The sequence below is a fragment of the Echiichthys vipera genome (assembly GCF_963691815.1).
Source record: "Echiichthys vipera genome assembly, chromosome: 4".
Classification (NCBI taxonomy): Eukaryota; Metazoa; Chordata; class Actinopteri; order Perciformes; family Trachinidae; genus Echiichthys; species Echiichthys vipera.
In genome coordinates this window covers 5,385,380-5,410,076 of record NC_139829.1, presented here as the reverse complement: position 1 = coordinate 5,410,076, position 24,697 = coordinate 5,385,380, and the positions used below count along the sequence as shown (strand labels likewise).

Below are 24,697 nucleotides of genomic sequence, written 5' to 3'. Positions count from 1 at the left end.
AAATATTTACCGCACCTACTCATTTTTCAGTAAAGTATGAAGCAATCAATGAGATTTTCTTAAGAAACTATCTGCTAAATAGGCAAACAACTAACTTACACTAAGCTATTGTTTATAGAACTGAAAAACTGAACTGAAACTGAAAAACACAAAACAAGTTTTATGATAAAAAGTTGCTAAATTTATGCATATTGCTGAGTAATCGCGGAGGTTTTACGTCCATTACTGCCACCTACCCATGGATGTAGATCGCTTGTATTCCTAATGTCTTCCTTATCCATTTCGAATCTAGAGTTTCTTCTAGTCAGACAAATTAGTTATATGGTAAGGATGTCCTCTTACCTTTTCTTAGCTGATAGTTTCGGCTGTACTCCAGCCTTACTCACAGCTGCTGTTTTCTTTAGGGTATGGCGTGTTTTATTATGTATGGATGTATTCTCTTGAACCTAATGCATGCCGAAATGCATTGTGGGTGATATCCACCTCCAGATTGACAAACGTTGTTCACTCGATCACTCAGCCCTCCGAGGGTCGGTCTCACCAAGTTACCTTCTGTTTTTCAGACTATTGCAATGACCCATAAGATGACAGCAAGGATTCTTCCGAGGGCAAGTGCTGAGGGGAAGTGAACGAGGGCAAGTTGAACTACTATTGAAACGCATAGCTGGAGACCCAGTGACCAACATATAAACAGCCCTGTGCGCTTCAAATACCTTGAAACATAGCCATGGTATTTGAAGCGGACAGGGCTATATCTCTTGGGATAGGGGCTGAGACTTGGACATAACTATCCTCTCATCATGAGGATTCTACCCTGTAAATATGATGTCAGTCGGACGACCTTCGATTTTGGTCAAAAATTGATTTCATACCTTTTTGAGGCTCAAAATGTGACTGCCTCTGATTAATTCGTTCAATATTGTTGGACCTGACAAGCTATGATAGGGGATGGAAAATTCACATTTTCAGCCTCCTGTCATAAGGCATTGTGGAGACTTGTGTGGCCTTATCCACCTTGTCCAAATATCCTGTCGAATACTACTCCAAATACCCTGAGCTCAGCAGTAATGCCTTTAATATGCAATATGTTAGTCATTGGGCCTACAGGAGCATGCCTTGTTAGATTCAGGCTGCTAGCCTCTTGTCTTGTGTTTTTTTTTTAACCTTGTCCAGTTGAAACACCCTAGGCCCTGCACAAAGGTATTTGGATTGGACAAATTATGTACAATCCAAATAACTTACTGCAAGGCCAGGAAAATTTGAAGTGGACAAGGTGGACAAGGCCATGTCTCCACAATGCTTTGGTCTAGAGCTGAAACTTCCACACAAGTATTCTCCCACCATGCAGATTCTACCCTGTAAATATGAACCCAATCAGACGACCTTACATTTTGGTCAAAAATTTATTTTCAGCCTGAATACGTTCTGATGTGACTTCCTCGGATTCAAATTGGTGGCCCTGACAGGCTATGATGGGCAATGGAAAATCTAAATTAAACCTCCTATCATTAGGCATATGGGAGACATGACCATACTTGACCAATTCAAGTAGCCTGAGCCAAGCAGTTAGGTATTTGGATTAGACATAATGCTATCAGCAGCCACAATCCATTCTTTGTGAATTTGCAGATGAGATGCAGCACTGTCAAGTATAGAGCAACTCTTTTCTCTGTGACTTGTCAGTGACCTCCCCTGGAATGTGAACACTGTTGGAGAACTTGTTTTGTCTCTTTGCACTCGACTTGTCATAACACGCTGTTATGTTGAGTTAAAGAAAACAGAAAAACAGAAGAATCAGACAGAAACTACTAAATGACTGAAAGCCACTTTAAAGAGTCAGATTTCAGTATGAGGGATGGCACAAAATACGAATGAGAATTATTAAATCCAAAATAATGATGATAATACCATTGTTTTATTCATAAGCATACACATGAAGTTTGTGATTAAAAACTTGAATTGTCAGTATTCATATATTTCTCTTGTATATTAAATCAAATGTGATGAAAACAATCAGTTTGATTGTTCTGCATAATGAGCTGTAGATCCATGAAGACATGACTCATCTTGTGTTCACATGTAGTGATCAGTTCATTTAGTGCCATCTACTGGATTTATTGGATATTTCAGCTTCCTCCTCATTGTTTACAGTACACTAAAACTAGTTTTTGATCTTGTTAATGTTTGACACTGAAATGATCAGAGGAATTATTTTCTTTTTCCGCTGAGTTCTTGAACCAAATAAGTTATAATCATCCAGCAGAGATTTGTAAATGGATATATACAGTATATATATATATCAAATTAAATACACTTTGTACATTTAGCTTTAAACTGAATAGTTGTGACTGGTAACTAACTAAACAACTTTATCCAGATTTTCCAAAACAAAGACACAATAACGCATTATGATTCTTAGTAATAAAGACAGTTTTATGACACAGATTTAGTTTGGATATAATTTTATTATATATGAAGTAATGAAACATAACATGCAAATGTTCATTAATTTTATTCATTGCTTTGAAAACAATTAGTTGAAAAAATGAATAAAAAGGTTAAATGGCAAGTAGTTCTGTGATTATAATATATGATAAAGCATGTAAAACAAAAGCAGAATTAATTTTTAGCTTTTCATCAGAAAATGTCAGGTACTGAAGCTCATGGTTCTTCTTTAACCTTTCAGTGGTCATGCTTTGCACCAGGTGAAGGTACACAGGGATCCACCACAGACCTGAATTCTCCATAAGAGACTTTGTTGTAGGTCCCAGTGATGGACGTGATGGTGGTCTTCCCATCTCTGTAGGTGCGTTTAACACGTGCATTGAAAGGGATGTCTGCCTTGTACTTAGTTGCCTTCAGATGGACAGTGCAGGAGTGGTAGGCTGGGACTTCCTGCTCGACGTTTATTTCTTCTTCTTTTGTCTCAATATGAGATTTCCCCTGGCTGTACCCGAGGGTCGTCTCTGCGCTAATCGTGGTTGATGCAGATGCAACATCTGGGATTCCGGCAGTGACGGTAGATGACACGCCAACTGTGAAGGAAAAGTTGGCGTCCCACCTTTGCTCAGTTTGGACTGAGGTTTTCATTTTAGCTGTCTGTGTCACTGGTCGGCAGTCATTGTTGGTGAGGACATATGAGCGCATGCTCTCAGGAGGATAGTTAATGCGTTTAACATCATCAATCTTATACTTGACATCATAGATGTGCTCACTGATTACATCTTTGTTAAAGGTCAGGACCTGGTACTCCTTGTACCATTCCTCAGAACCTTTCCAGGGAAGGAAGAAGGCCTCATGTTTAGGAACCACCTTCCCAAGACCATACTTGTTCTTCCCAACATATACGTCATTGGGCGAGCTGTACACTGAATTCTCAGGCACTGAACCATAGGAGCCGTCCTTCCATTCCAAAAACTCAAAGTTGTCTTTGTTTACCAGGATCTCAAATGGGGAGCCTTGATGCTCTTTATCTCCATAGGGGTAGTAGCAGTAAGCACCCTTGTCAGGGTTGTAGAAGCCGGCCGATGACCCATATTTGGCAACGTAGTCAGTGCGTCCAACGTAGTCGTTGTAGATTGAAACTGCTCCATCGGGGAGAGAGCCATTAAAGGTCTGCCATTCCAGGTTGGTTTTATCCATCTTGAGTGGGGAAGACTTACACACGCTGTCCTCAGTCTCAGGGTTTGTTGATCTGTTAGCAGTGATTATAGGCAGTTTGTTCTACAGACTTGGGTTCAGCAACAGGACTGTGTAAAAGGAAGGGGGAAAACCTGCACAGACAAGAAAAATGTTAAAGTAATCAATTGGGTATTCCAAAAGTTCATAATAAATGCTTTTTATTGTCACTGTGACATGCACACAGTAACCTGAACCATAAAAGTTTTAACCCTCAAAAAAAGCCTTTTAAGAAGAAAGAACTTGCCAAAATGTCCTCACTTTCCCAATAATAAGAATAACAATAATAATAATAATGATAAATACAATATTAATTTGGATAGTATTTTACTATGTCACCTGATTTCCTTCTTGCTCGGTGTAATTTCCACATTAATAATACAGTATGTGCATTACATATGAATTACAGTGCATTACTTTTCTTAGTTATATGTACAAACTGAAGTGTGAGGAAACAAGGGAACGACCCAAACACAGACAAAAGCAGACAGGATCAGTTCAGTGGAGTTATGTGGAAGATACAAAAACTTACAGTCAGAAGAGTCAGAAGTCCAAAGATCGGGCAGGAAGGCAGCAGCAGATGACAGATGCTATGAAGCACTTTATCAAACTGTGACTGACTGGGGAAAAGAGGCTGTATAAGTAGCTATACTGCAGAGCTGATAAAAAAAATCAGGTGTAGGTGAGGAGAAGGGCGGGGAAGCTCAGTAAAGGGTTTTTTACATGTTCATTCCTACTCCTCCAGGTTCATCATTCTCCTTGGGTGTGGTAATGTGTTTAGACTCATTAACAGGAACAAAAGCATACCTCTAGAAATGCCAATTCATTCCATGTTGCCCGATTTAGGTTGTATCGTTTCTTATTTCAACTGCAGAAGTGGAATGACCGATTAGGCCCAGTAACTTATCCAGGTGAGTGTTCGAATGGGCAGTTTTCAGACCCAAGATTTCTAGGCCCTTCCCTATTTAGTGTGAGAACTGAACTGAGTTCCCTGAAGATGGCCGTTCAGTCACACAGGGGTCTGCTGAAAACATTTGCTACTCAGTCCCTGTTGTTAGTGACCAGATCCCATGTGCTGCTCACCGGCAGGATTCTGACTGAGAATCCCTGAACAGTAATTTTCAAAGCTCCCTCAAAGGTTGAAATAAACCCCTTATTGAGCTGCCAAGCACATAGTGTTTCAGTGCTTCTGTACCATTTGGTATGAGAACTATGGCCAAACTCACAAAGTTTAAAGGGGTGACACTTTAACTTTAAAAAATGTGACATCTCTTGAAAAAAATACCCCCCCCCCTAAAAATAGCCTTAATTATTCAAAATTGATGAAATGTATTTTCAGACTTCACATTGTTAATGTTTTAGATTCACATCTAAAAAGAAATGATTGAAAAAAATGTCTGACTCCACATCCATCTCTGCTCTCCTCCACTACAACAAAAATGAACAGGTAGTTTCTTACACAGACACTGATGAACAGCAGGCTTTAAAAAAAAGCTTTATATTTTGGTATTCATCCTTATCCGTGAATCATGCATAAAGTAGTCCCATACACTGGAAGACAAGGGGGTGAGTAGACATTACATAACCCTTAAAATGATGCTTTACTAAGTCAGCAGTGATACGCTGCTGGCTGTTTAGGAGAAATAAACAAGAAAGGTAAGTGGAACAGTAAATTATTCCATGTGCAGTTCTTTTTGAATGATATGGCGAGCCTCTACGAAGTTGTGATTTGTGGTGCCATGGTATGCGTTGCATCGGATCTGCTCTCCTGATCACGTGATTTGTGTTACTCATCGTTTCAAGAATGTGTGAACAAAAAAGGTGTGACATTTTCCCACGGAAGCAATGAAGACACACAGAGGTCTTTGTGCCAGCTAACTGACAGCTAACTGACAGCTATTGATATTGCTCAAGATTAATTTATGATCTTAAGATAACAGCTGTTCCATTCTTTTATTTATTTTACTTGTATTAACCTCTTCAACCTACCAATGGGTTACTCTTAATAAACTCACGTTGTGACGTTAAATATTATACAAAGATACCAAATATGTCAGGCTAAATTTGGGGAAATGTGTCTTAAATTATGTACAAGCCATTTAAATACTGTATATCTATTATGTAACATTTCCACGTTTAAATATGTGCTTACATTATCCCAAATTACTCAAACAATATTTACAACGCACACAATCCAATCCCCAATTATTAGTCAGTGTCTTTCTTACTTAAAGTCATTTTAAGTTCAACAGTGTCACAGACAACTTGAATCCAACATAAATATGATTTGATAAGATATTGAAGTAAACTCTATTATGACCTGCCAAAGCAGAACTTAACATATGTGATCATATTTTCTCATAAATATGTATTAATATGAGGGTTTTATTCAGCTTTCATATTTTGTTTCTGATTAAATTGTATTATATACATATTGTAATTCTACAAACATTAACCTGATGTTTCTTTTAAGCATCAAAATATACAGGCAAATTAAACCAGATCACATAACAGAGTGGAATATTTTAATTTGCAAAACCTTTTCAACCCTGTTACTAACCCTTTTACACTGAAAGGTCACAGGGGTTGTTATGTAGCCATAACTCCATATTTAGCTCAGATAACAGCACCATGTGGCATTCATCTTTAAACTGATTTTTTTTAACATCACAACATCATTATAAAGGTCAGTATTTTGTCATATTAGTTTTGACATGATTCAAACCCACAGAACCTTAACTTCCAGGGACACTTATGTCATCAAATGTGAAAAAAAAGAAAATCTGTTTTTCTCATCGTCAACAAAATGGGTTTGACATTTTCCCACAGAAGCAACAAAGACACAGATAAAACATTTCTTACTGCAAGATGTTGTGCCAACTTAATTATAGCTGTTGAAAGTGAACACGGTTCTTTTTGATTGATTTATGATCCAAAGATAACAGATTCCTGCCTGAAGCTGTTTCCTTCTGCTTTTGTTATGGGGAAATCAGAAGATCCATTCTGACAAAGTATTTTACACAGATCTGTGTAATAATGCAGGATGTTCCCATGCAGTGTTCATATCAAACAAAAAGAAATGTGCACTAATTTCTGTGAGTTGCACGTATGATGTCTGTGTATTCCACATGTTGAAAGCATGACACGTAGTGTAACACAGGCACGTAAGGAGGTAGGGTTCATTTCCGGGGTGGTAACCGTTCATGTCCCCTGTGCCATTCAGCTCATGGACATACTCAACCAAACCAAGAACATTTTTGGAATTCTAACCGAGGGGTTTTCATGCCTAACCCTAACCGCCACCCTTCTTAGGCTAAAACCAGTCACGTCATGTGTTTCTGGTGCATTGTTGTTGCAGAATCCAGAGAGATCAGGAGTCGGCTGCTAAAAGCAGACGAACCGCAAGGATTCTTGCGGTTCGTCTGCTTTTAGCAGCCGACTCCTGATCTCTCACCGTCTTTTTCATCTGACTTTTATTCACGTTTTTTCTGAATTACTTTTTGTACGATGTCCCTGAATAATGTGGGTGAACCTCTTTCCGGCAGTGGACAGAAACAAAAAATCAAAACTAACAGAGTGAATCCAATCCAGGCAGAGTGAATCCAAAAAAAGGCAGAGTAATTCCAAAACAGGCAGAGTAATCCGAACAGGCAGTGTGGCACACAATCTCGCAAAACAATCTGATAAAGGACACTGAGAAGGCTGAACTTAAATAGGGAGACAGAGACCAATCATTGGGCAGGAGAAAACAAGGTAACAAGCAAACTAATTGGCAGGATAGGTGTGGACAATAAGTGGTGGAAAAACAGGGGGAGTGGCGTCACAGCCACAAACACAAAAGCACATGGTCTGCAAACAAAGGCATGGCCAACAGTACACAAACAGACCAGCAGAGTGCACCGGACCCAAAACCCTGACACTACCCCCCACCTCAACGAACGCCTCCAGGCGTCACTTTGCGTTGGGCTGGTTGCCGACTGCGAAAGTCTTTTATCAGTTTCGGGTACAGGATGTGCCGGGCTGGGACGCAGCACCTCTCCTCAGGACCATAGCCCTCCCAGTCCACGAGGTACTGGAGTCCTCGGCCCCGACGCCTGGCGTCGAGAAGCTTGCATACCGTGTACGCTTCAGAACCGTCAACAAGCCGTGGGGGCGGGGGAGGGTCGGGCTCAGGGTGCAAGTGACGGGTGATGAATGGCTTGATTTTGGAGACGTGGAAGGTTGGGTGAATACGGTGAAGGGGAGCGGGGAGCTCGAGGCGGACAGCAGTGGGGCTAAGGACTTTAGAAATGGGGAAGGGCCCGATGAAACGGGAGGTCATTTTGCGGGACTCCGTTTTCACCTCCAACTCCTGGTCTGGGAAGAGAGGTGGTTGGTAGCCCAAGGAGCACTCGAAAGGGGACCGGCCAGTGGAGGAGGAGATATGGGAGTTGATGGCGTACTCCGCCCAAGGTAACTCTCGGCCACGCAGCGAAGAACCGTCTCCAGTTGCTGGTTAGCCCTCTCCGTCTGGCCGTTGGTTTGTGGATGAAACCCAGAAGATAAGCAAACAGATGCTCCGAGGAGCTTACAAAAGGCTTTCCAGAAACTGGACGTAAACTGCGGACCTCTGTCCGATACCACCTCCAGGGGCAACCCGTGCAGTTTGAACACATGCTGAATCATTAAATTGGCCGTTTCACTGGCAGACGGAAGACTGGATAAGGGAATAAAGTGTACTGACTTGGAGAAGCGGTCAACGACTGTGAGAACAGTGGTGTTGCCATCAGAGGGAGGTAGACCAGTGACAAAGTCAAGGGAGATGTGAGACCAGGGTCTTCTTGGGACTGGCAGGGGTTGCAGGAAGCCAGCAGGGGGTTGTGTTGAGGTCTTGTTCCGGGCACAGACAGCGCAGGCAGCGACAAAGTCGCGGACATCCTTACTCATCATAGGCCACCAGAAGCGCCGACTGATGAAGGCTTGAGTTCTTTTAGACCCTGGATGACAGGACAGCCTAGACGAATGACCCCACTGCAGAACCTGAGAACGAACAGAACTTGGGACAAAGAGGCGGTTAGTGGGGCACTGGCTGGGCCCTGCTTCCCTAGCTTGGGCTGCAGCCGCAACAGATTCGATCTCAAAATGTGCACAATGGCAATGGCAAAATGTGTACAAAGCAGTGGGCAGGCAGGATGGGATCTGGTTCTTGGATCTCGTCACAGGAGCTGAACTGTCGGGAGAGGGCATCAGGTTTCACGTTCTTGTGGCCAGGCCGATAGGACAGAGTAAAATTGAACCTTGAGAAGAACATGGACCAACGAGCTTGCCGAGGACTAACCCTTTTAGCAGAGCGGATATATTCAAGGTTCTTATGGTCGGTCCAGACAAGAAATGGCACGGTGGCCCCCTCCAACCAGTGTCTCCACTCCTCCAGGGCAATCTTCACTGCCAACAGTTCCCTATTGCCCACATCATAATTCCGTTCAGGTGGTGTCAGACGGTGAGAAAAGAAGGCACAGGGGTGGACCTTGTTGTCCTTGGCCGAACGTTGGGACAGCACTGCTCCCACGCCAACATCGGATGCATCAACCTCTACGATGAACTGCAAATCTGGGTCTGGCTGGATCAGGATTGGAGCAGAGGTGAAATGCTGCTTCATGGTCAGAAATGATTCCTCTGCCTTGGGAGGCCAGGAGTACTTAACAGAAGTAGAAGTCAAAGCTGTTAGGGGGGCAGCCAATGCACTGTAATTACGTATGAAACGTCTATAAAAATTGGCAAATCCGAGGAATCGTTGGAGTTCTCGCCGGGTAGAGGGTTTAGGCCATTCCACCACTGCCTTGATCTTCTGTTGGTCCATCTCAACAGTGCCGGCTGAGACCACATACCCAAGGAAAGAGACGGAGTTCCTGTGAAACTCACACTTCTCTGCTTTCACGTAGAGTTGGTTCTCCAGGAGGCGCTGAAGCACCTTTCGGACATGGGATGTGTGTTCGGCTAGGGACTTGGAGAAAATTAGGATATCATCCAAATAAACAAAAACAAACTTATTAATCATATTTAATTAATATTAATCAGACACTGAAAAACAGCTGGGGCATTGGTAAGGCCAAATGGGAGGACAAGGTACTCATAGTGACCGGAGGTGGTGTTAAAGGCCGTCTTCCACTCATCCCCCTCACGGATACGAACTAGATGGTAGGCGTTCCGGAGGTCAAGTTTTGTAAACACCCTGGCCTCTTGAAGTAACTCAAATGCTGAAGACATCAAAGGGAGCGGGTAGCGGTTCTTGATGGTGATGTCATTGAGGCCTCTGTAGTCGATACGTAAGTCGAAGGTCGTAAGTCGAAGGTCGTAAGGAGCCATCCTTCTTGCCCACAAAGAAAAAACCGGCACCAGCAGGAGAGGAGGAAGGACGGATGATGCCCGCTGCCAAGGACTCCTGGATATACTTGTCCATGGCTTCAGTCTCCGGCCGGAAGAGGGAGTAAAAGCGCCCCCTAGGGGGGACGTGCCGGGCAGGAGATCAATGGCACAATCATAAGGGCGATGTGGTGGCAAGGAAGAGGCTTTGGACTTACTAAAAACAGCTTTGAGGGCCGAATAGTCTGCAGGGACTGAGGAAAGATCTGGAAACACTTCAGAGGATCTGGGATCTGGAGTAAAAGGAGCCTGAGCACGAAGAAGGCAATGAGAGTGACAGAACAAGCTCCATCCCACAATCTGCCCACTAACCCAGTCTATGTTAGGATTATGTTTAACAAGCCAGGGATGGCCAAGCACTACGGGGGCTTGTGGAGAATCAATAACATAGAAAGACAGCTGTTCATGGTGATTACTCGAGAGATGCAGACTCACCGGAACGCTGGCACAGGTGATCTTGCCCAACTGCAGTCCATTCAAGGCATTAGCCACCAGAGGAGTCTTAAGGGCTGTTGTGGGCACTCCGCATCGGAACAAGATGTGGGCATCAATGAAATTCGCTTCTGCCCCAGAGTCAATGAGAGCCGTCACTTGCTGTTGCAGCTTCCCACATTTCAAGGTAGCTGGTAGGAGAGCTCGTTGCATGGAGGAGGGTTCAATGGGCGTTACGCTCACCAGTACCCCCCTAGCTACTGGCGAGCGTTGTTTTTTACTGGACATCTGGTGATGAAATGGCTGGGCTGGCCACAATACAGACAGGACCGGGACTGAATTCGCCTCTGATGTTCCTCGGGGGTCAGCGAGTGCGGTCAATTTGCATCGGCTCAGGGTCGGGGATACCAGAAGCAGGCAGAGGAGTTGGTTGGTTGACAGGAGACCCAGAAGAGGGCTGCAGGGAAAGCCCAGGGAACCTTCCTCGGCGCTCCTGAAGTCTACTGTCTATACGGATGGCAAGGTTAATCAAGGCCTCACAGGAGGTTGGCAGATCGTGAGACACCAGCTCGTCTTTGATGTCTTCAGACAGTCCATTCAGGAAAGTATCAAACAGGGCATCTGCATTCCAAGCGGTTGAGGTTGCAAGTGTTTGGAAAATCAATGGCATAATCTGACACAGACCTGCGGCCCTGGAGCATGCGCAGCAGTTCCCGAGCAGCCTCATGTCCATGCTTGGAGCGGTCGAAGACCCTTTTCATCTCAGACGAAAACTCATTGTAGTCATTTCAACATGGCGGCTCTGCCTCCCAGAGGGCCGTTCCCCACTCCCTTGCTCGCCCCGAGAGTAGGGTAATAACATAAGCCACTTTGGCCCGATCGGTGGGGAAGGTGGTAGGTTGCAGTTGGAAAATCAAAGAACACTGAGATAAAAAGGAACGGCATGTGCCAGGCTCACCAGCGTACTTTTCGGGGGGGGGAGGACGGGGCTCACGGGCTGGCTGGAGAGGGAATGAGGCAGCTGAGGCAAAGTGAGCTAGTTGGAGAGGCTGAATCTGGGCAGTCAGATCTCTGATGCTCGCTGACACGGTGTCCAGTTGGGTCTGCTGACTCCCAATAATGACCCCATGTCGTTCTAAAGCAGTCTTAACTTGGGTTGGTTCTGCTGGGTCCATTGTGGTCAGATTGTACTGTTATGCTAGCTGGTTTTGACCCAAAAGCAGACCAGGTGAGAAGCAGATTCAATGAACAGGTTTATTTTCAGTTAGTCCAGAAGAGTCAAAGCTCCGAAGACACAAAATCCAACTCACGGTTTTCAATATACAAAGTCCAACAAGTGTCCAGGGAACAGAGGCAGAGCAATCGACAGAGCAATCAGGTAACAAAGGGTGAACCTCTTTCCGGCAGTGGACAGAAACAAAAAATCAAAACTAACAGAGTGAATCCAATCAGGCTGAATGTGTGTCTTAAATCAGTCTTATTAGTGAGTTAGAATTTCTTTCTTTCTTTCTTTCTTTAAGTCATTTTGAGTTCAACAGCGTCACAGACAACTTTGACCTAACGTTGATAAGATAAGGTGTATTTCCATTAGGGTAAAATGTGGTTGCTCGGAAAGTTGCAGTGTACTCCCTCTAAAATGGCTCTTCACTCGCAGTGTTTCCATTATAAACAAAGGCCCTAGAGGGATTTATGAGACCCCGGAGGTGACATATCACTCTGAATGGGTTTTGATCGTCGCAATCTGCTGATCATTGATACAGCGGCGTGCCGCTCTTTCTCCAAGTGAGAAATACAGAATAGTTGCAGTTTGATTTAAGGTAGTCTGTATGATTCACAACGTCAGCTTAATTCTGGGCGCTTAACAAGTGTGTGTGGACACACAGGCTGTCACCTCCCTTGCAGTATGGTGTGTGTGGGAAAATGGGAGAGGGAGAAAGGGCCGCAGGTCAGAATCCAACCGGGGTGCTGTAGCACTCATTTTAACAAGCCCATGCAAAGATGTGTGTGCACAGATCATTTTCTGTGCTGTGTTCTATTACAACACTGGATATAATTGTCTTCTCTACTTCGCCGTGTTGTTGTCACATCTCTACACCCAATCAGCAAACGGTCTTTTCTCAGGGTAAAAATCAGCCCAAGGCTCAAGCGCCTCACATTCAAATTAGGGCCGTTTTGCCACAATGGACCTACCTCATTCCGGGTATTTCACCTTAATGGAAATGCACCTATATTTAAGTAAACTCTTTTATTAATGAGGTGTCCCGTGTTTCCTCATGATGATCACCTACTGAAAGTAGATTTTTTAATTTTAAAACACTCACTATCTCACTGCCAAAGAAGGTTGAAAAATAGATAAATTCACATTTAACTTGTCTATTTTTCTTTGCAGTATGTCAGCCCGACAGCCAGATCTTTTTCTTTGCTGAAGACAAGTTCAATTATGGAGATAGCCAGGAATTTATCAGGCATGCAATTATTTTAGGTGTGTTTTTGCAAGTCAGGGCATGAGGTGTGATGTATAAAACATTCAAATTTGACGACCTGTTTACCGTTATGAGTTATCACCGGAGGCATGTTTTTTCCATTGAAAGTTTATTACGGGTTATTATTTGCCTTTCAAATCCAGTGTGAACCGTCATCTTCAACTTTTATAGGTAAATCACTACCTTGGTGTATGTTGTGTTTAGTTCAGCTGTTCAGCTGTTCTCCAGACATTCAAGGAGACAGAGAGTTGTGGCCTTCTGCTGTTATGTTGGTCACTGACCCAACTGTGACCTTGGGTACAACTGTCTCAATTTAGCACAGCATTAGAGTGACTATAGCATACGTCAATACAACATTTATGCTTTTTCACATGGATAATTGCAGTCAAATGCCAAAAAGACTTAAATGCACTCAGCTGCAAAACGTTATAGATCATTAGTGCAAAATCTTTTGTGTATCAGACCTTAAGTATGTTGCAAAGTTGTTTATTTGATTTTTATCAGTCACCTCCCCTGCAATATAAGCACTGTCTGTCTGTCAGTGTCAACACTGACTTGTAGTAACATGCTGTTATGTCAAATTAAATTAAACAGAGAAACACAGAAGTATCAGACAGACACTACTACATGATTAAAGCCAGTTTAGAGAGACTATAGAGGCAGACTTCAATAGAAGGGATGGCACAAAAATATGAATGAGAATGATGAAATACTGATAATAAAAATGTATTTATAAGCATACACATTAAGTTTGTGTTCAAATGCTTCAATTGTTAGTATTTATAATTTATACTCAACAGAGATGTGTACATGTATATTAAATGATATAATTATTACTACAGCACATGGAATTCACTCATTTAGCTTTAACTGGAATAGATTTTCCAAAATAAAGACAATTCTAATAGATAAAGACAGTTTAATGGCTCATTATTCTGCAGTTCATTTATACACATGCCATGCTGCTGTTCTTGACAGTCTGTAACTACAGTGATTGAATATTTGTGCGATTTTGACACAGATTTAGTTTGGATATAATTTTATTATATATGAAACAATGAAACATTAAATGCACATTTTCATAATGTTGCTTGTAAAACAATTATTTGAAAAACTGAATTTAAGGTAAATTCCAAGACTGTGCATTATAACTGTGGTTATAATGTATGTTAAAGCATGCAAAAACAAAAACAGGTTTAATTTTTAGCTTTCCATCACAATATGTCAGGTATTGTATCTCATGGTTACTCTTCCATTATCTATTTAAGGGACAGGCCTTGGCACCAGGAATAGGTTGACATCGATCCACCACAGACCTGAATTCTCCATACTGGACTTTAGTGTAGGTCCCAGTGATGGAAGTCCATGTGGTCTCCCCATTTCTGTAGGTACGGCAGACACGTGCATTGAAAGGGATGTCTGCCTTGTACTTTGTTGCCACCATATGGACAGCGCAGGTTTGTTTGGATGGGACTTCCTGCTCAACATTTACTTCTTCTTCTTTCTTCTCGATATGAGTGGCCCCCGTGGTGTACTGGCGCTATTCGGGGTTGATGCAGATGCAACATCGGGGATTCCAGTCGTGATGGTAGCTGAGACGGCAACTGTGAAGGAAAAGTCGGCGTTCCACCTTTGCTCAGTTTGGACTGAGGTTTTCATTTTAGCTGTATGTGTCACTGGTCCTCTGAGAAAAACAGGGTTGTGAATCTGTAGGCAGTGATTTTAGGAACTGTTGTGTTACATCACATTGTTGAAAAAGTGATGTTAATTATTATAACCCTTTTTATATAAAATTGTATAAAATAATGTCATTATCTTATTGTAATATATAATTCATATTTTATTATTGTAATGGAATTTCCGTTACATCATTTTTTTTGTCACTTTAACATTAACACTAACATTTTCTTTCCCTGCCACACATCCCATAGCCTAAATGCACGCACGCACCCACGAACACATGCACGCACACACACACGCACACACACACAAATGATAACAATAACATTACAATGGTAATACACTAATAAGAGGAAATGGAAGCAAGTAGGTGAGGCACTTATAAAATAAAATACATTTTATCACTTCTTTTTTTCCCCACATTTGGTCCCATTTAGTTTCACACCTCAAATGAACCGCACCACAGTTCACTTGCACGTGGACCAAGACCCATGTTTTCAGGCGGACCAGAGCTTGATTGAGCTTTCACACCACCCAACATTAACTGGACTATCCGCGGAAACAAAACAGGGTTCTCTTAAAGCGCACCAAACAGCTAAGATGTAAAATGACAAGTTTTAACTCAGGACGTAATTTATACAGTGATAAATATATGGAAAATTAAGACAAAATCAGGCAGACAGGATCAGTTCAGTGGAGTTATGTGGGAGTTATAGGGGATTTTTACATGTTCATTTTTATTCCTCCAGTTTCCTCATTCTCCTGGAGGTCAGTTTTAATGTTTCCTGATGGTGGACTTAGACTGCCTAAAGCTGTTTCCTTTTGCTTTTGTTATGGGGAAATATGAAGATCCATTCTGACATAGTATTTTACACAGATCTGTGTAATAAATCAGGATGTTCCCATGCAGTGTTCATATCAAAACAAAAAGAAATGTGCACTAATTTCCGTGAGTTGCACGTATGATGTCCGTGTATTCCACATGTTGAAAGCATGAAACGTAGTGTAACACAGGCACGTACGGAGGTAGGGTTCATTTCCGGGTGTCACAGCTCATCTCTGCCTCACACTCTGCACCTGCTCCAATCTGCCAATCAGACACACCCCTCTCATCAAGCCAACTCCACTCACCTGTGCTCTCTGCTCTGGCTGCATTTAAACCCCAACTCCACACTCACTCATTGCCAGATTGTTCTCGATGCTTGCACCAGACTCTCCAGCGTTACTCTGCCTGATCGCCCGGTTTTGACCCAGCCGGCCTCCGACTATCCTGCCTGACCGATCTCCTGGAAATCACCTCAGCCTTCCGTCCCTGACCATGATCCTCGCCTGTCCCCTTCTGGATTCTGCCTGTCGACTCCTGTGGCTAACTGGTGGTTACCTGGTTCAGCTCTTCAGAGTGAGTGTAACTCCAGTCTCCTCTGTGGCTACCTGCAGCACTGTGACTCTGATTATTCCCTGCACCAAAGCCAATAAAGTTTGTTACCAACGATTCCTGCCTGTATTTGTGCTGCTATTGGGTCCTAACCAAACCCGTTACAGTACAATCTGGCCATGAGTGTGGACCCAGCTCACAACCCGGATCCACTGGCTCGCCTAGACCGGGTGGAGACCCAGCTCCAGCACCAAGAGGTGATGTTAGCCTCCACCACGGCTAACATTCAGTTAGCAGCAGCTAACCAAGAGCAAGCGTTAGCCACGCTATCCGCCCTGGTTCAACAAATCACCGTTACACTCACCCAGTTCATTCCTCCACCAGCTCCGGTATATCCCCTCCCTTGAGCTTCGAGTGGGAGTCCCAGAACGCTACGCCGAGGATCCAGAGGGTTGCAATCCATTCATCACAAACCGTTCAATCCTCTTTGCTCTGCATCCTCACACCTTCGCCTCAGAGGAAGCAAGGGTGGCGTTCACGATAAACAACCTGACAACCTGACTGGTTGTGGGGAACAGCCGAGTGGGAACGCCACACACCTACTTGCCTCTCCTTCAACGCCTTCTCCACCAAGCTCCTCAAGGTGTTTGGTGTAGCATCCAGAGGTCCCGACGCTTCTAGGGGTCTTCTGGGTCTCAGACAGGGAGGCTGCTCGGTGACTGACTACGCCATTGACTTCCGCATCCGGGCTCGGCGGAGCGAGTGGAACCAGGCGGCTCAGGTGGACGCTTTCCTGCTTGGACTGGCCGACTACATCAAAGATGAGCTGGTGTCCTACAACCTTCCTGCCTCTCTCGACAATATCATCGAGCTGGCTTCCCGTGTGGACAGACGGATTCAAGCCAGACACAGAGAGAGACGTCAAGGACGAGGGGAGGGGATTCCGACTCCTCGTTCCAGCTGTCCAGTAAAAGGTCAGGCTCACCAGTGAGGAAGGAGGTCCTGGTGAGTCACACCTCTAAACCCTCCTTCGCTTCACGTCCCCTGTGCCAGGTTCAACTACTGCTACCCCAAGGCTCTCAGACTCTTGCCACACTCATAGACTCTGGTTCAGACACTAACATCATCGACAACAACCTAGCACTTCAGCTAGGCGTTGGTCAAATTCGCCTGCCAGTTCCTGCTCCCGCCAATGCCCTGGACGGTCACCTCCTGTGAGCTGTCACCCACCAGACAGTGCCCATCCACATGCTCCTGTCTGGCAACCACCATGAGACTATCCAGTTCCATATCCTGCCCTCTCCTCGTCATCCACTCCTCCTTGGATTTCCTTGGCTCCGGCGTCATAATCCACACATTGACTGGACCACGGGGGCGATCCTAGGTTGGAGCTCTATGTCATCAAGTCTGCCTTAAACAAGCCACCGCTCCTGAGTCATCTACCTGCTCCAGCCCTGCTCCAGATATGTCGAGGGTCCCCGCTGAACACCTAGACTTCCGAGAAGTCTTCAGTAAAGCAAAGGCAACCTCTCTTCCCCCGCATAGACCCTGCGGCATCGACCTCCAGCCTGGTTCTGTTCCACCCAGGGGTCGCCTGTACTCTAAATCCGCCTCTGAGAGAGTAGCCATGGACACCTACATCAATGACTCCTTGGCAGCAGGCATCATCCGACCCTCATCATCTCCAGCAGGGGCGGGTTTCTTCTTTGTGGCTAAGAAGGACAAGACGCTCTGCCCCTGTATTGATTATCGAGGACTAAATGACATTACGGTGAAGAACCGTTATCCCCTGCCCCTCATCGCCTCAGCGTTCGAGCTTCTGGAGGGAGCCACCATCTTCACAAAGCTCGACCTACGCAATGCCAACCACCTGGTCCGGGTCCGAGAGGGAGACGAATGGAAGACGGCATTCAAAACCCCCTACCGGCCACTACGAGTACCTGGTGATGCCTTTTGGCCTCACAAATGCTCCTGCTGTCTTCCAGGCCCTGGTGAATGACGTACTCAGGGACATGCTTAATAAGTTTGTCTTCATCTACCTCAACGACATCCTGATCTTCTCCCGTTCCATAGACGAACACATCCACCATGTCCAGAGGGTTCTCCAACGCCTCCTGGAATTCTCTCTTTGTAAAGGCTGAGAAGTGTGAATTCCACGCTACGTCTGTCTCCTTCCTGGGGTACGTCATAGGGAAGGGGACTATCCAGATGGACTCTGCCAAGATCTCTGCTGTCACCTCCTGGCCCACTCCAGACTCCCGTAAGCAGCTTCAACGATTTCTGGGCTTTGCCAACTATTACCGGAGGTTCATCAGAGGGTACAGCACGTTTGCAGCCCCTCTCACAGCCCTCACCTCCTCCAAGGTTCCCCTTCCAGTGGCTCGGCCGCCAATGAGGCTTTCCGGTCCCTGAAGACACGTTTTACAACAGCCCCCATCCTCGTAATGCCTGACACTGAACGACAATTCGTGGTTGAGGTGGACGCCTCCGACGTGGGAGTAGGGGCTGTCCTGTCTCAGAGGGCTGCCATCGACCAGAAGCTTCACCCCTGTGCCTTCTTCTCCAGGCGGTTGACCCCGGCCGAAAGAAACTATGATATTGGTAACAGGGAGCTACTAGCAGTAAAGTTGGCTCTGGGGGAGTGGCGTCACTGGTTAGAGGGGACCAAACTGCCGTTCCTGGTGTGGACGGACCACAAGAACCTGGAGTACATCCAGTCAGCCAAGAGACTGAACTCCCGCCAGGTCCGGTGGTCTCTCTTCCTCACCAGATTCAACTTCTCCCTCTCATATCGGCCGGGGTCCTGAACGTCAAGCCTGATGCCTTGTCTTGGCAGTTTCAGGAGGAGGAGAAGGAGGCTCGAGAGCCTGAAACCATTCTTCCAGCTTCACGCCTCATCGCCACACTTACCTGGGAGGTGGAGGAGAGGGTCAGAGCTGCCATCCAGGACCAGCCTGGACCCAGTTCCTGTCCACCAGAACGTCTATGTTCCACCTGACCTCCGGTCTGAGGTCCTCCAGTGGGCTCACAGTTCCAACCTCACCTGTCACCCTGGGATCCAGCGAACGAAGGAGGTTGTGCAGCGTCGCTTCTGGTGGTCCACTCTGGCTGAAGATACACGGAGCTTCGTCAACGCCTGTCCCACCTGCAACCAACATAAACCCACACTCCAAGCTCCTGCTGGTCTTCTGCACCCACTACTGATACCTCATCGTCCATGGTCACACATCTCCGTGGACTTCGTCACCGGTCTACCACTGTCCAACGGCAACACCACCATTTTGACGGTGGTGGACCGGTTCAGCAAGATGGCCTACTTTGTGCCCCTTCCCAAACTCCCTTCAGCTAAAGGGACTGCAAGACTGTTGCTTAAACATGTTGTCCGCCTCCATGGCCTCCCAGTAGACGTGGTTTCTGATCGGGGCCCCCAGTTCGCCTCTGTTTTCTGGAGAGAACTCTGCTCACTCCTGGGGGCCACCGTCAGTCTCTTATCAGGATACCATCCCCAGTCTAACGGTCAGACGGAACGCAAAAATCAGGAGATGGAGACGGCACTCCGCTGCATGTCATCTCAATCCCCCTCATCTTGGTCCGAACAGCTCCTGTGGGTGGAATACTCGCACAACACCCTGACCAGTTCCGCCACAGGCCTCTCTCCCTTCCAGTGCGTCTATGGCTACCAGCCACCTCTGTTCCCGACCCTGGAGAGAGAGACTTCTTGTCCATCCGTCCAGGCCTTCATCCACCGCTGCCGCAGGACCTGGATCCAAGATTGAGCTGCCCTCCTCAAAGCCGCTGGACAATATGCCTCTGCCTCTAACCGCCACCGCTCCGAGGCTCCAGAATATCAGCTTGGTCAAAAGGTTTGGCTCTCCATCCGTGACCTTCCCCTGAGGGTGGAGTCAAAGAAGCTGGCTCCTCGCTTCATTGGTCCCTTCGAGGTGATCAAGATCATCAATCCCGCAGCGGTGAGACTCAAACTCCCCAGATCTATGCGCGTTCATCCCACATTCCACGTCTCCAGATTCAAACCGGTCCGAGAGAGTGCCCTGGTCCCCGCCATCCCACCTCCTCCACCTCCTCGTTTCATTGACGGAGGCCTCACCTACACGGTCCGTCGTCTCCTGCAGTCCCGCCGACGTGGGAGGGGCCTCCAATACCTGGTGGATTGGGAGGGATATGGCCCCGAGGAGAGATCCGGGTTCCTGCCAGACACATATTGGATCACCACCTCATCAGGGACTTTCATCAGCGTCACCCCGATCAACCCGCCAGAACCAGTTACATCCCCAGACCACGGACTCCACATTCCCGGCCACTCCATCGATCTGAACAATTGGATGATGAGTCCGATAAACCTCCCTCGGATGCAGATGACGCATTCCCTACAGTCAGGGATGAGGGGATGGAGGTGGACGTCTCTAAGGAATATTACCTGCAGCGCCGTGACTCTGATTATTCCCTGCACCAAAGCCAATAAAGTTTGTTACCAACGATTCCTGCCTGTATTTGTGCTGCTATTGGGTCCTAACCAAACCCGTTACACCGGGGTGGTAACCGTTCATGTACCTTGTGCCATTCAGCTCATGGACATACTCAGCCAAACCAAGAACATTTTTGGAATTCTAACCGAGGGGCCTGTGCCTGACCCTAACAGCCACCCTTCTTAGGCTAAAACCAGTCACGTGCATTGTTGTTGCGAAATCCTTGCGGTTCGTCTGCTTTTAGCAGTCGATTCCTGATCTCTCACCGTCTTTTTCATCTGACTTTTATTCACGTTTTTTCTGAATTACTTTTCATACGATGTTCCTGAATAATGTCGGGTAACAACTCACTATTATTCACCTCCTCAACCTACTGACCGACCAGTGGGTTAGGCTTTATAAACTCAGGCTGTGCAGTTAAATAATATACAAACATATCAGGCTGATTGTGTGTCTTAAATCAGTCTTATTAGTGAGTTAGCATTTCTTTCTTTCTTTCTTCAAGTCATTTTGAGTTCAACAGCGTCACAGACAACTTTTACCTAACGTTGATAAGTTGCAGTGCACTCCATCTTAAATGGCTCTTCACTCGCAGTGTTTCCATTATAAACAAAGGCCACAGAGGGATTAACGAGACCCCGGAGGTGACATATCACTCTGAATGGGTTTCGATCGTCGCAATCTGCTGATCATTGATACAGTGGCGTGCCGCTCTTTCTCCAAGTGAGAAATACAGAATAGTTGCAGTTCGATTTAAGGTAATCTGTATGATTCACAACGTCAGCTTAATTCTGGGCGCTTAACAAGTGTGTGTGGACACACAGGCTGTCACCTCCCTTGCAGTATGGTTTGTGTGGGAAAATTGGAGAGGGAGAAAGGGCCGCAGGTCAGAATCCAACTGGGCCGCTGTAGCACTCATTTTAACAAGCCCATGCAAAGATGTGTGTGCACAGATCATTTTCTTTGCTGTGTTCTACTACACCACTGGATAAAATTGCCATCTCTACTTCGCCGTGTTGTTGTCACATCTCTACACCGAATCAGCAAACGGTCTTTTCTCAGGGTAAAAATCAGCCCAAGGCTCAAGCGCCTCACATTCAAATTAGGGCCATTTTGCCACAATGGACCTACCTCATTCCGGGTATTTCATCTTAATGGAAACGCACCTATATTTAAGTAAACTCTTTTATTAATGAGGTGTCCCGTGTTTCCTCATGATGATCACCTACTGAAAGTAGATTTTTTAATTTTAAAACACTCACTATCTCACTGCCAAAGAAGGTTGAAAAATAGATAAATTCACATTTAACTTGTCTATTTTTCTTTGCAGTATGTCAGACCGACAGTCAGATCTTTTTTTTTGCTGAAGACAAGTTCAATTATGGAGAGAGCCAGGAATTTATCAGGCATGCAATTATTTTAGGTGTGTTTTTGCAAGACAGGGCATGAGGTGTGATGTGGATGAATAAAACATTCAAATTTGACGACCTGTTTACCGTTATGAGTTATCACCGGAGGCATGTTTTTTCCATTGAAAGTTTATTACGGGTTATTATTTGCATTTCAAATCCAGTGTGTACCGTCATCTTCAACTTTTATAGGTAAATCACTACGTTGGTGTATGTTGTGTTTAGTTCAACTGTTCAGCTGTTCTCCAGACATTCAAGGAGACAGAGAGTTGTGGCCTTCTGCTGTTATGTTGGTCACTGACCCAACTGTGACCTTGGGTACAACTGTCTCAATTTAGCACAGCATTAGAGTGACTATAGCATACGTCAATACAACATTTATGCTTTTTCACATGGATAATTGCAGTCAAATGCCAAAAAGACTTAAATGCACTCAGCTGCAAAACGTTATAGATCATTAGTGCAAAATCTTTTGTGTATCAGACCTTAAGTATGTTGCAAAGTTGTTTATTTGATTTTTATCAGTCACCTCCCCTGCAATATAAGCACTGTCTGTCTGTCAGTGTCAACACTGACTTGTAGTAACATGCTGTTATGTCAAATTAAATTAAACAGAGAAACACAGAAGTATCAGACAGACACTACTACATGATTAAAGCCAGTTTAGAGAGACTATAGAGGCAGACTTCAATAGAAGGGATGGCACAAAAATATGAATGAGAATGATGAAATACTGATAAAAAAAATGTATTTATAAGCATACACATTAAGTTTGTGTTCAAATGCTTCAATTGTTAGTATTTATAATTTATACTCAACAGAAATGTGTACATGTATATTAAATGATATAATTATTACTACAGCACATGGAATTCACTCATTTAGCTTTAACTGGAATAGATTTTCCAAAATAAAGACAATTCTAATAGATAAAGACAGTTTAATGGCTCATTATTCTGCAGTTCATTTATACACATGCCATGCTGCTGTTCTTGACAGTCTGTAACTACAGTGATTGAATATTTGTGCGATTTTGACACAGATTTAGTTTGGATATAATTTTTTTTATATATGAAACAATGAAACATTAAATGCACTTTTTCATAATGTTGCTTGTAAAACAATTAGTTGAAAAACTGAATTTAAGGTAAATTCCAAGTAGTTATGTGGTTATAATGTATGTTAAAGCATGCAAAACAAAAACAGGTTTCCATCACAATATGTCAGGTATTGTATCTCATGGTTCCTCTTCCATTATCTATTTAAGGGACAGGCCTTGGCACCAGGAATAGGTTGACATCGATCCACCACAGACCTGAATTCTCCATACTGGACTTTAGTGTAGGTCCCAGTGATGGAAGTCCATGTGGTCTCCCCATTTCTGTAGGTACGGCAGACACGTGCATTGAAAGGGATGTCTGCCTTGTACTTTGTTGCCACCATATGGACAGCGCAGGTTTGTTTGGATGGGACTTCCTGCTCAACATTTACTTCTTCTTCTTTCTTCTCGATATGAGTGGCCCCCATGGTGTACTGGCGCTATTCGGGGTTGATGCAGATGCAACATCGGGGATTCCAGTCGTGATGGTAGCTGAGACGCCAACTGTGAGGGAAAAGTCGGCGTTCCACCTTTGCTCAGTTTGGACTGAGGTTTTCATTTTAGCTGTATGTGTCACTGGTAGGCAGTCATTGTTGGCGAGGATAAATGTGTTTAATCCCTCTGAAGGAGTCTGAATAGGTTTAACCCCATCAGTCTTATACTTGACATCATAGATGTGCTCACTGATTATATCTTTGTTAAAAGTCAGGAACTGGAACACTCAGAACCTTTCCAGGGAAGGAAGAAGGCCTCATGTTTAGAACCACCTTCCCAAGACCATACTTGTTCTTCCAAACATATACGTCATTGGGCGAGCTGTACACTGAATTCTGTGGCACTGAACCGTTGGAGGCATTCTTCCATTCCAAAAACTCAAAGTTGTCTTCGTTTACCAGGATCTCAAATGGAGAGCCTTGATGCTCTTCCCCTGCATTGGCATGGAAGCAGTAAGGACCCTTGTCAGGGTTGTAGAAGCCGACCGCCGTCCCATATTTGGCAACGTAGTCGGTGCGTCCAGCGTAGTCGTTGTAGATTGAAACTGCTCAGCTGGGGAGAGAGCCATTGAAAGTGTGTCTTCGCCAGGTTGGTTTTATCCATCTTGATCACCCAGTATGTTCTCAGTCCCTCTGAGAAAAACAGGGTTGTGAATCTGTAGGCAGTGATTTTAGGAACAATATAATATTGTATACAATAATGTCATTATCTTATTGTTATATATAATGAATATTTTATTATTGTAATGGAATTTCCGTTACATCATTTTTTTTTGTCACTTTAACATTAACACTAACATTTTCTTTCTCTGCCACACATCCCATAGCCTAAATGCACGCACGCACGCGCGCGCACACACACACACACGCACACATACACACACACACACACACACACACACACACACACACACACACACACACACACACACACACACACACACACACACACACACACACACACACACACAAATGGAGTAAGGCAGCAGCAGGTGATGGATGCTATAAAGTTCTTTGTCAAACTGTGACTGACTGGGAAAAGAGGCTGTATAAGTAGATATACTGCAGAGCTGATGAGGAAATGAGGCTCAGATGCGGAGCTGGGCAGGGAAGGACAGTTTAGGGGATTTTTACATGTTCATTTTTATTCCTCCAGTTTCC

At 44.8% G+C, this 24,697-nt stretch overlaps 1 protein-coding gene across 1 annotated transcript; it reads right to left on the bottom strand.

Moving 5' to 3' along the window:
* Nucleotides 1–2,445: 2,445 nt before the first annotated feature.
* LOC310946430 (natterin-3-like) lies at nucleotides 2,446–4,359 on the bottom strand. Its single transcript, XM_083912889.1, has 2 exons — nucleotides 4,211–4,359; nucleotides 2,446–3,773 (listed from the first exon to the last, which is right to left on the bottom strand). The coding sequence occupies exon 2, from the start codon at nucleotides 3,640–3,642 to the stop codon at nucleotides 2,683–2,685; it is 960 nt and encodes a 319-aa protein (XP_083769015.1). The 5' UTR covers nucleotides 3,643–3,773; nucleotides 4,211–4,359; the 3' UTR covers nucleotides 2,446–2,682.
* Nucleotides 4,360–24,697: the final 20,338 nt, after the last annotated feature.

Coding starts and splice junctions, on each gene's coding strand:
- LOC310946430 (XM_083912889.1), bottom strand. CDS start 3,642: ATGGATAAAACCAACCTGGAATGGCAGACCTTTAATGGCTCTCTCCCC.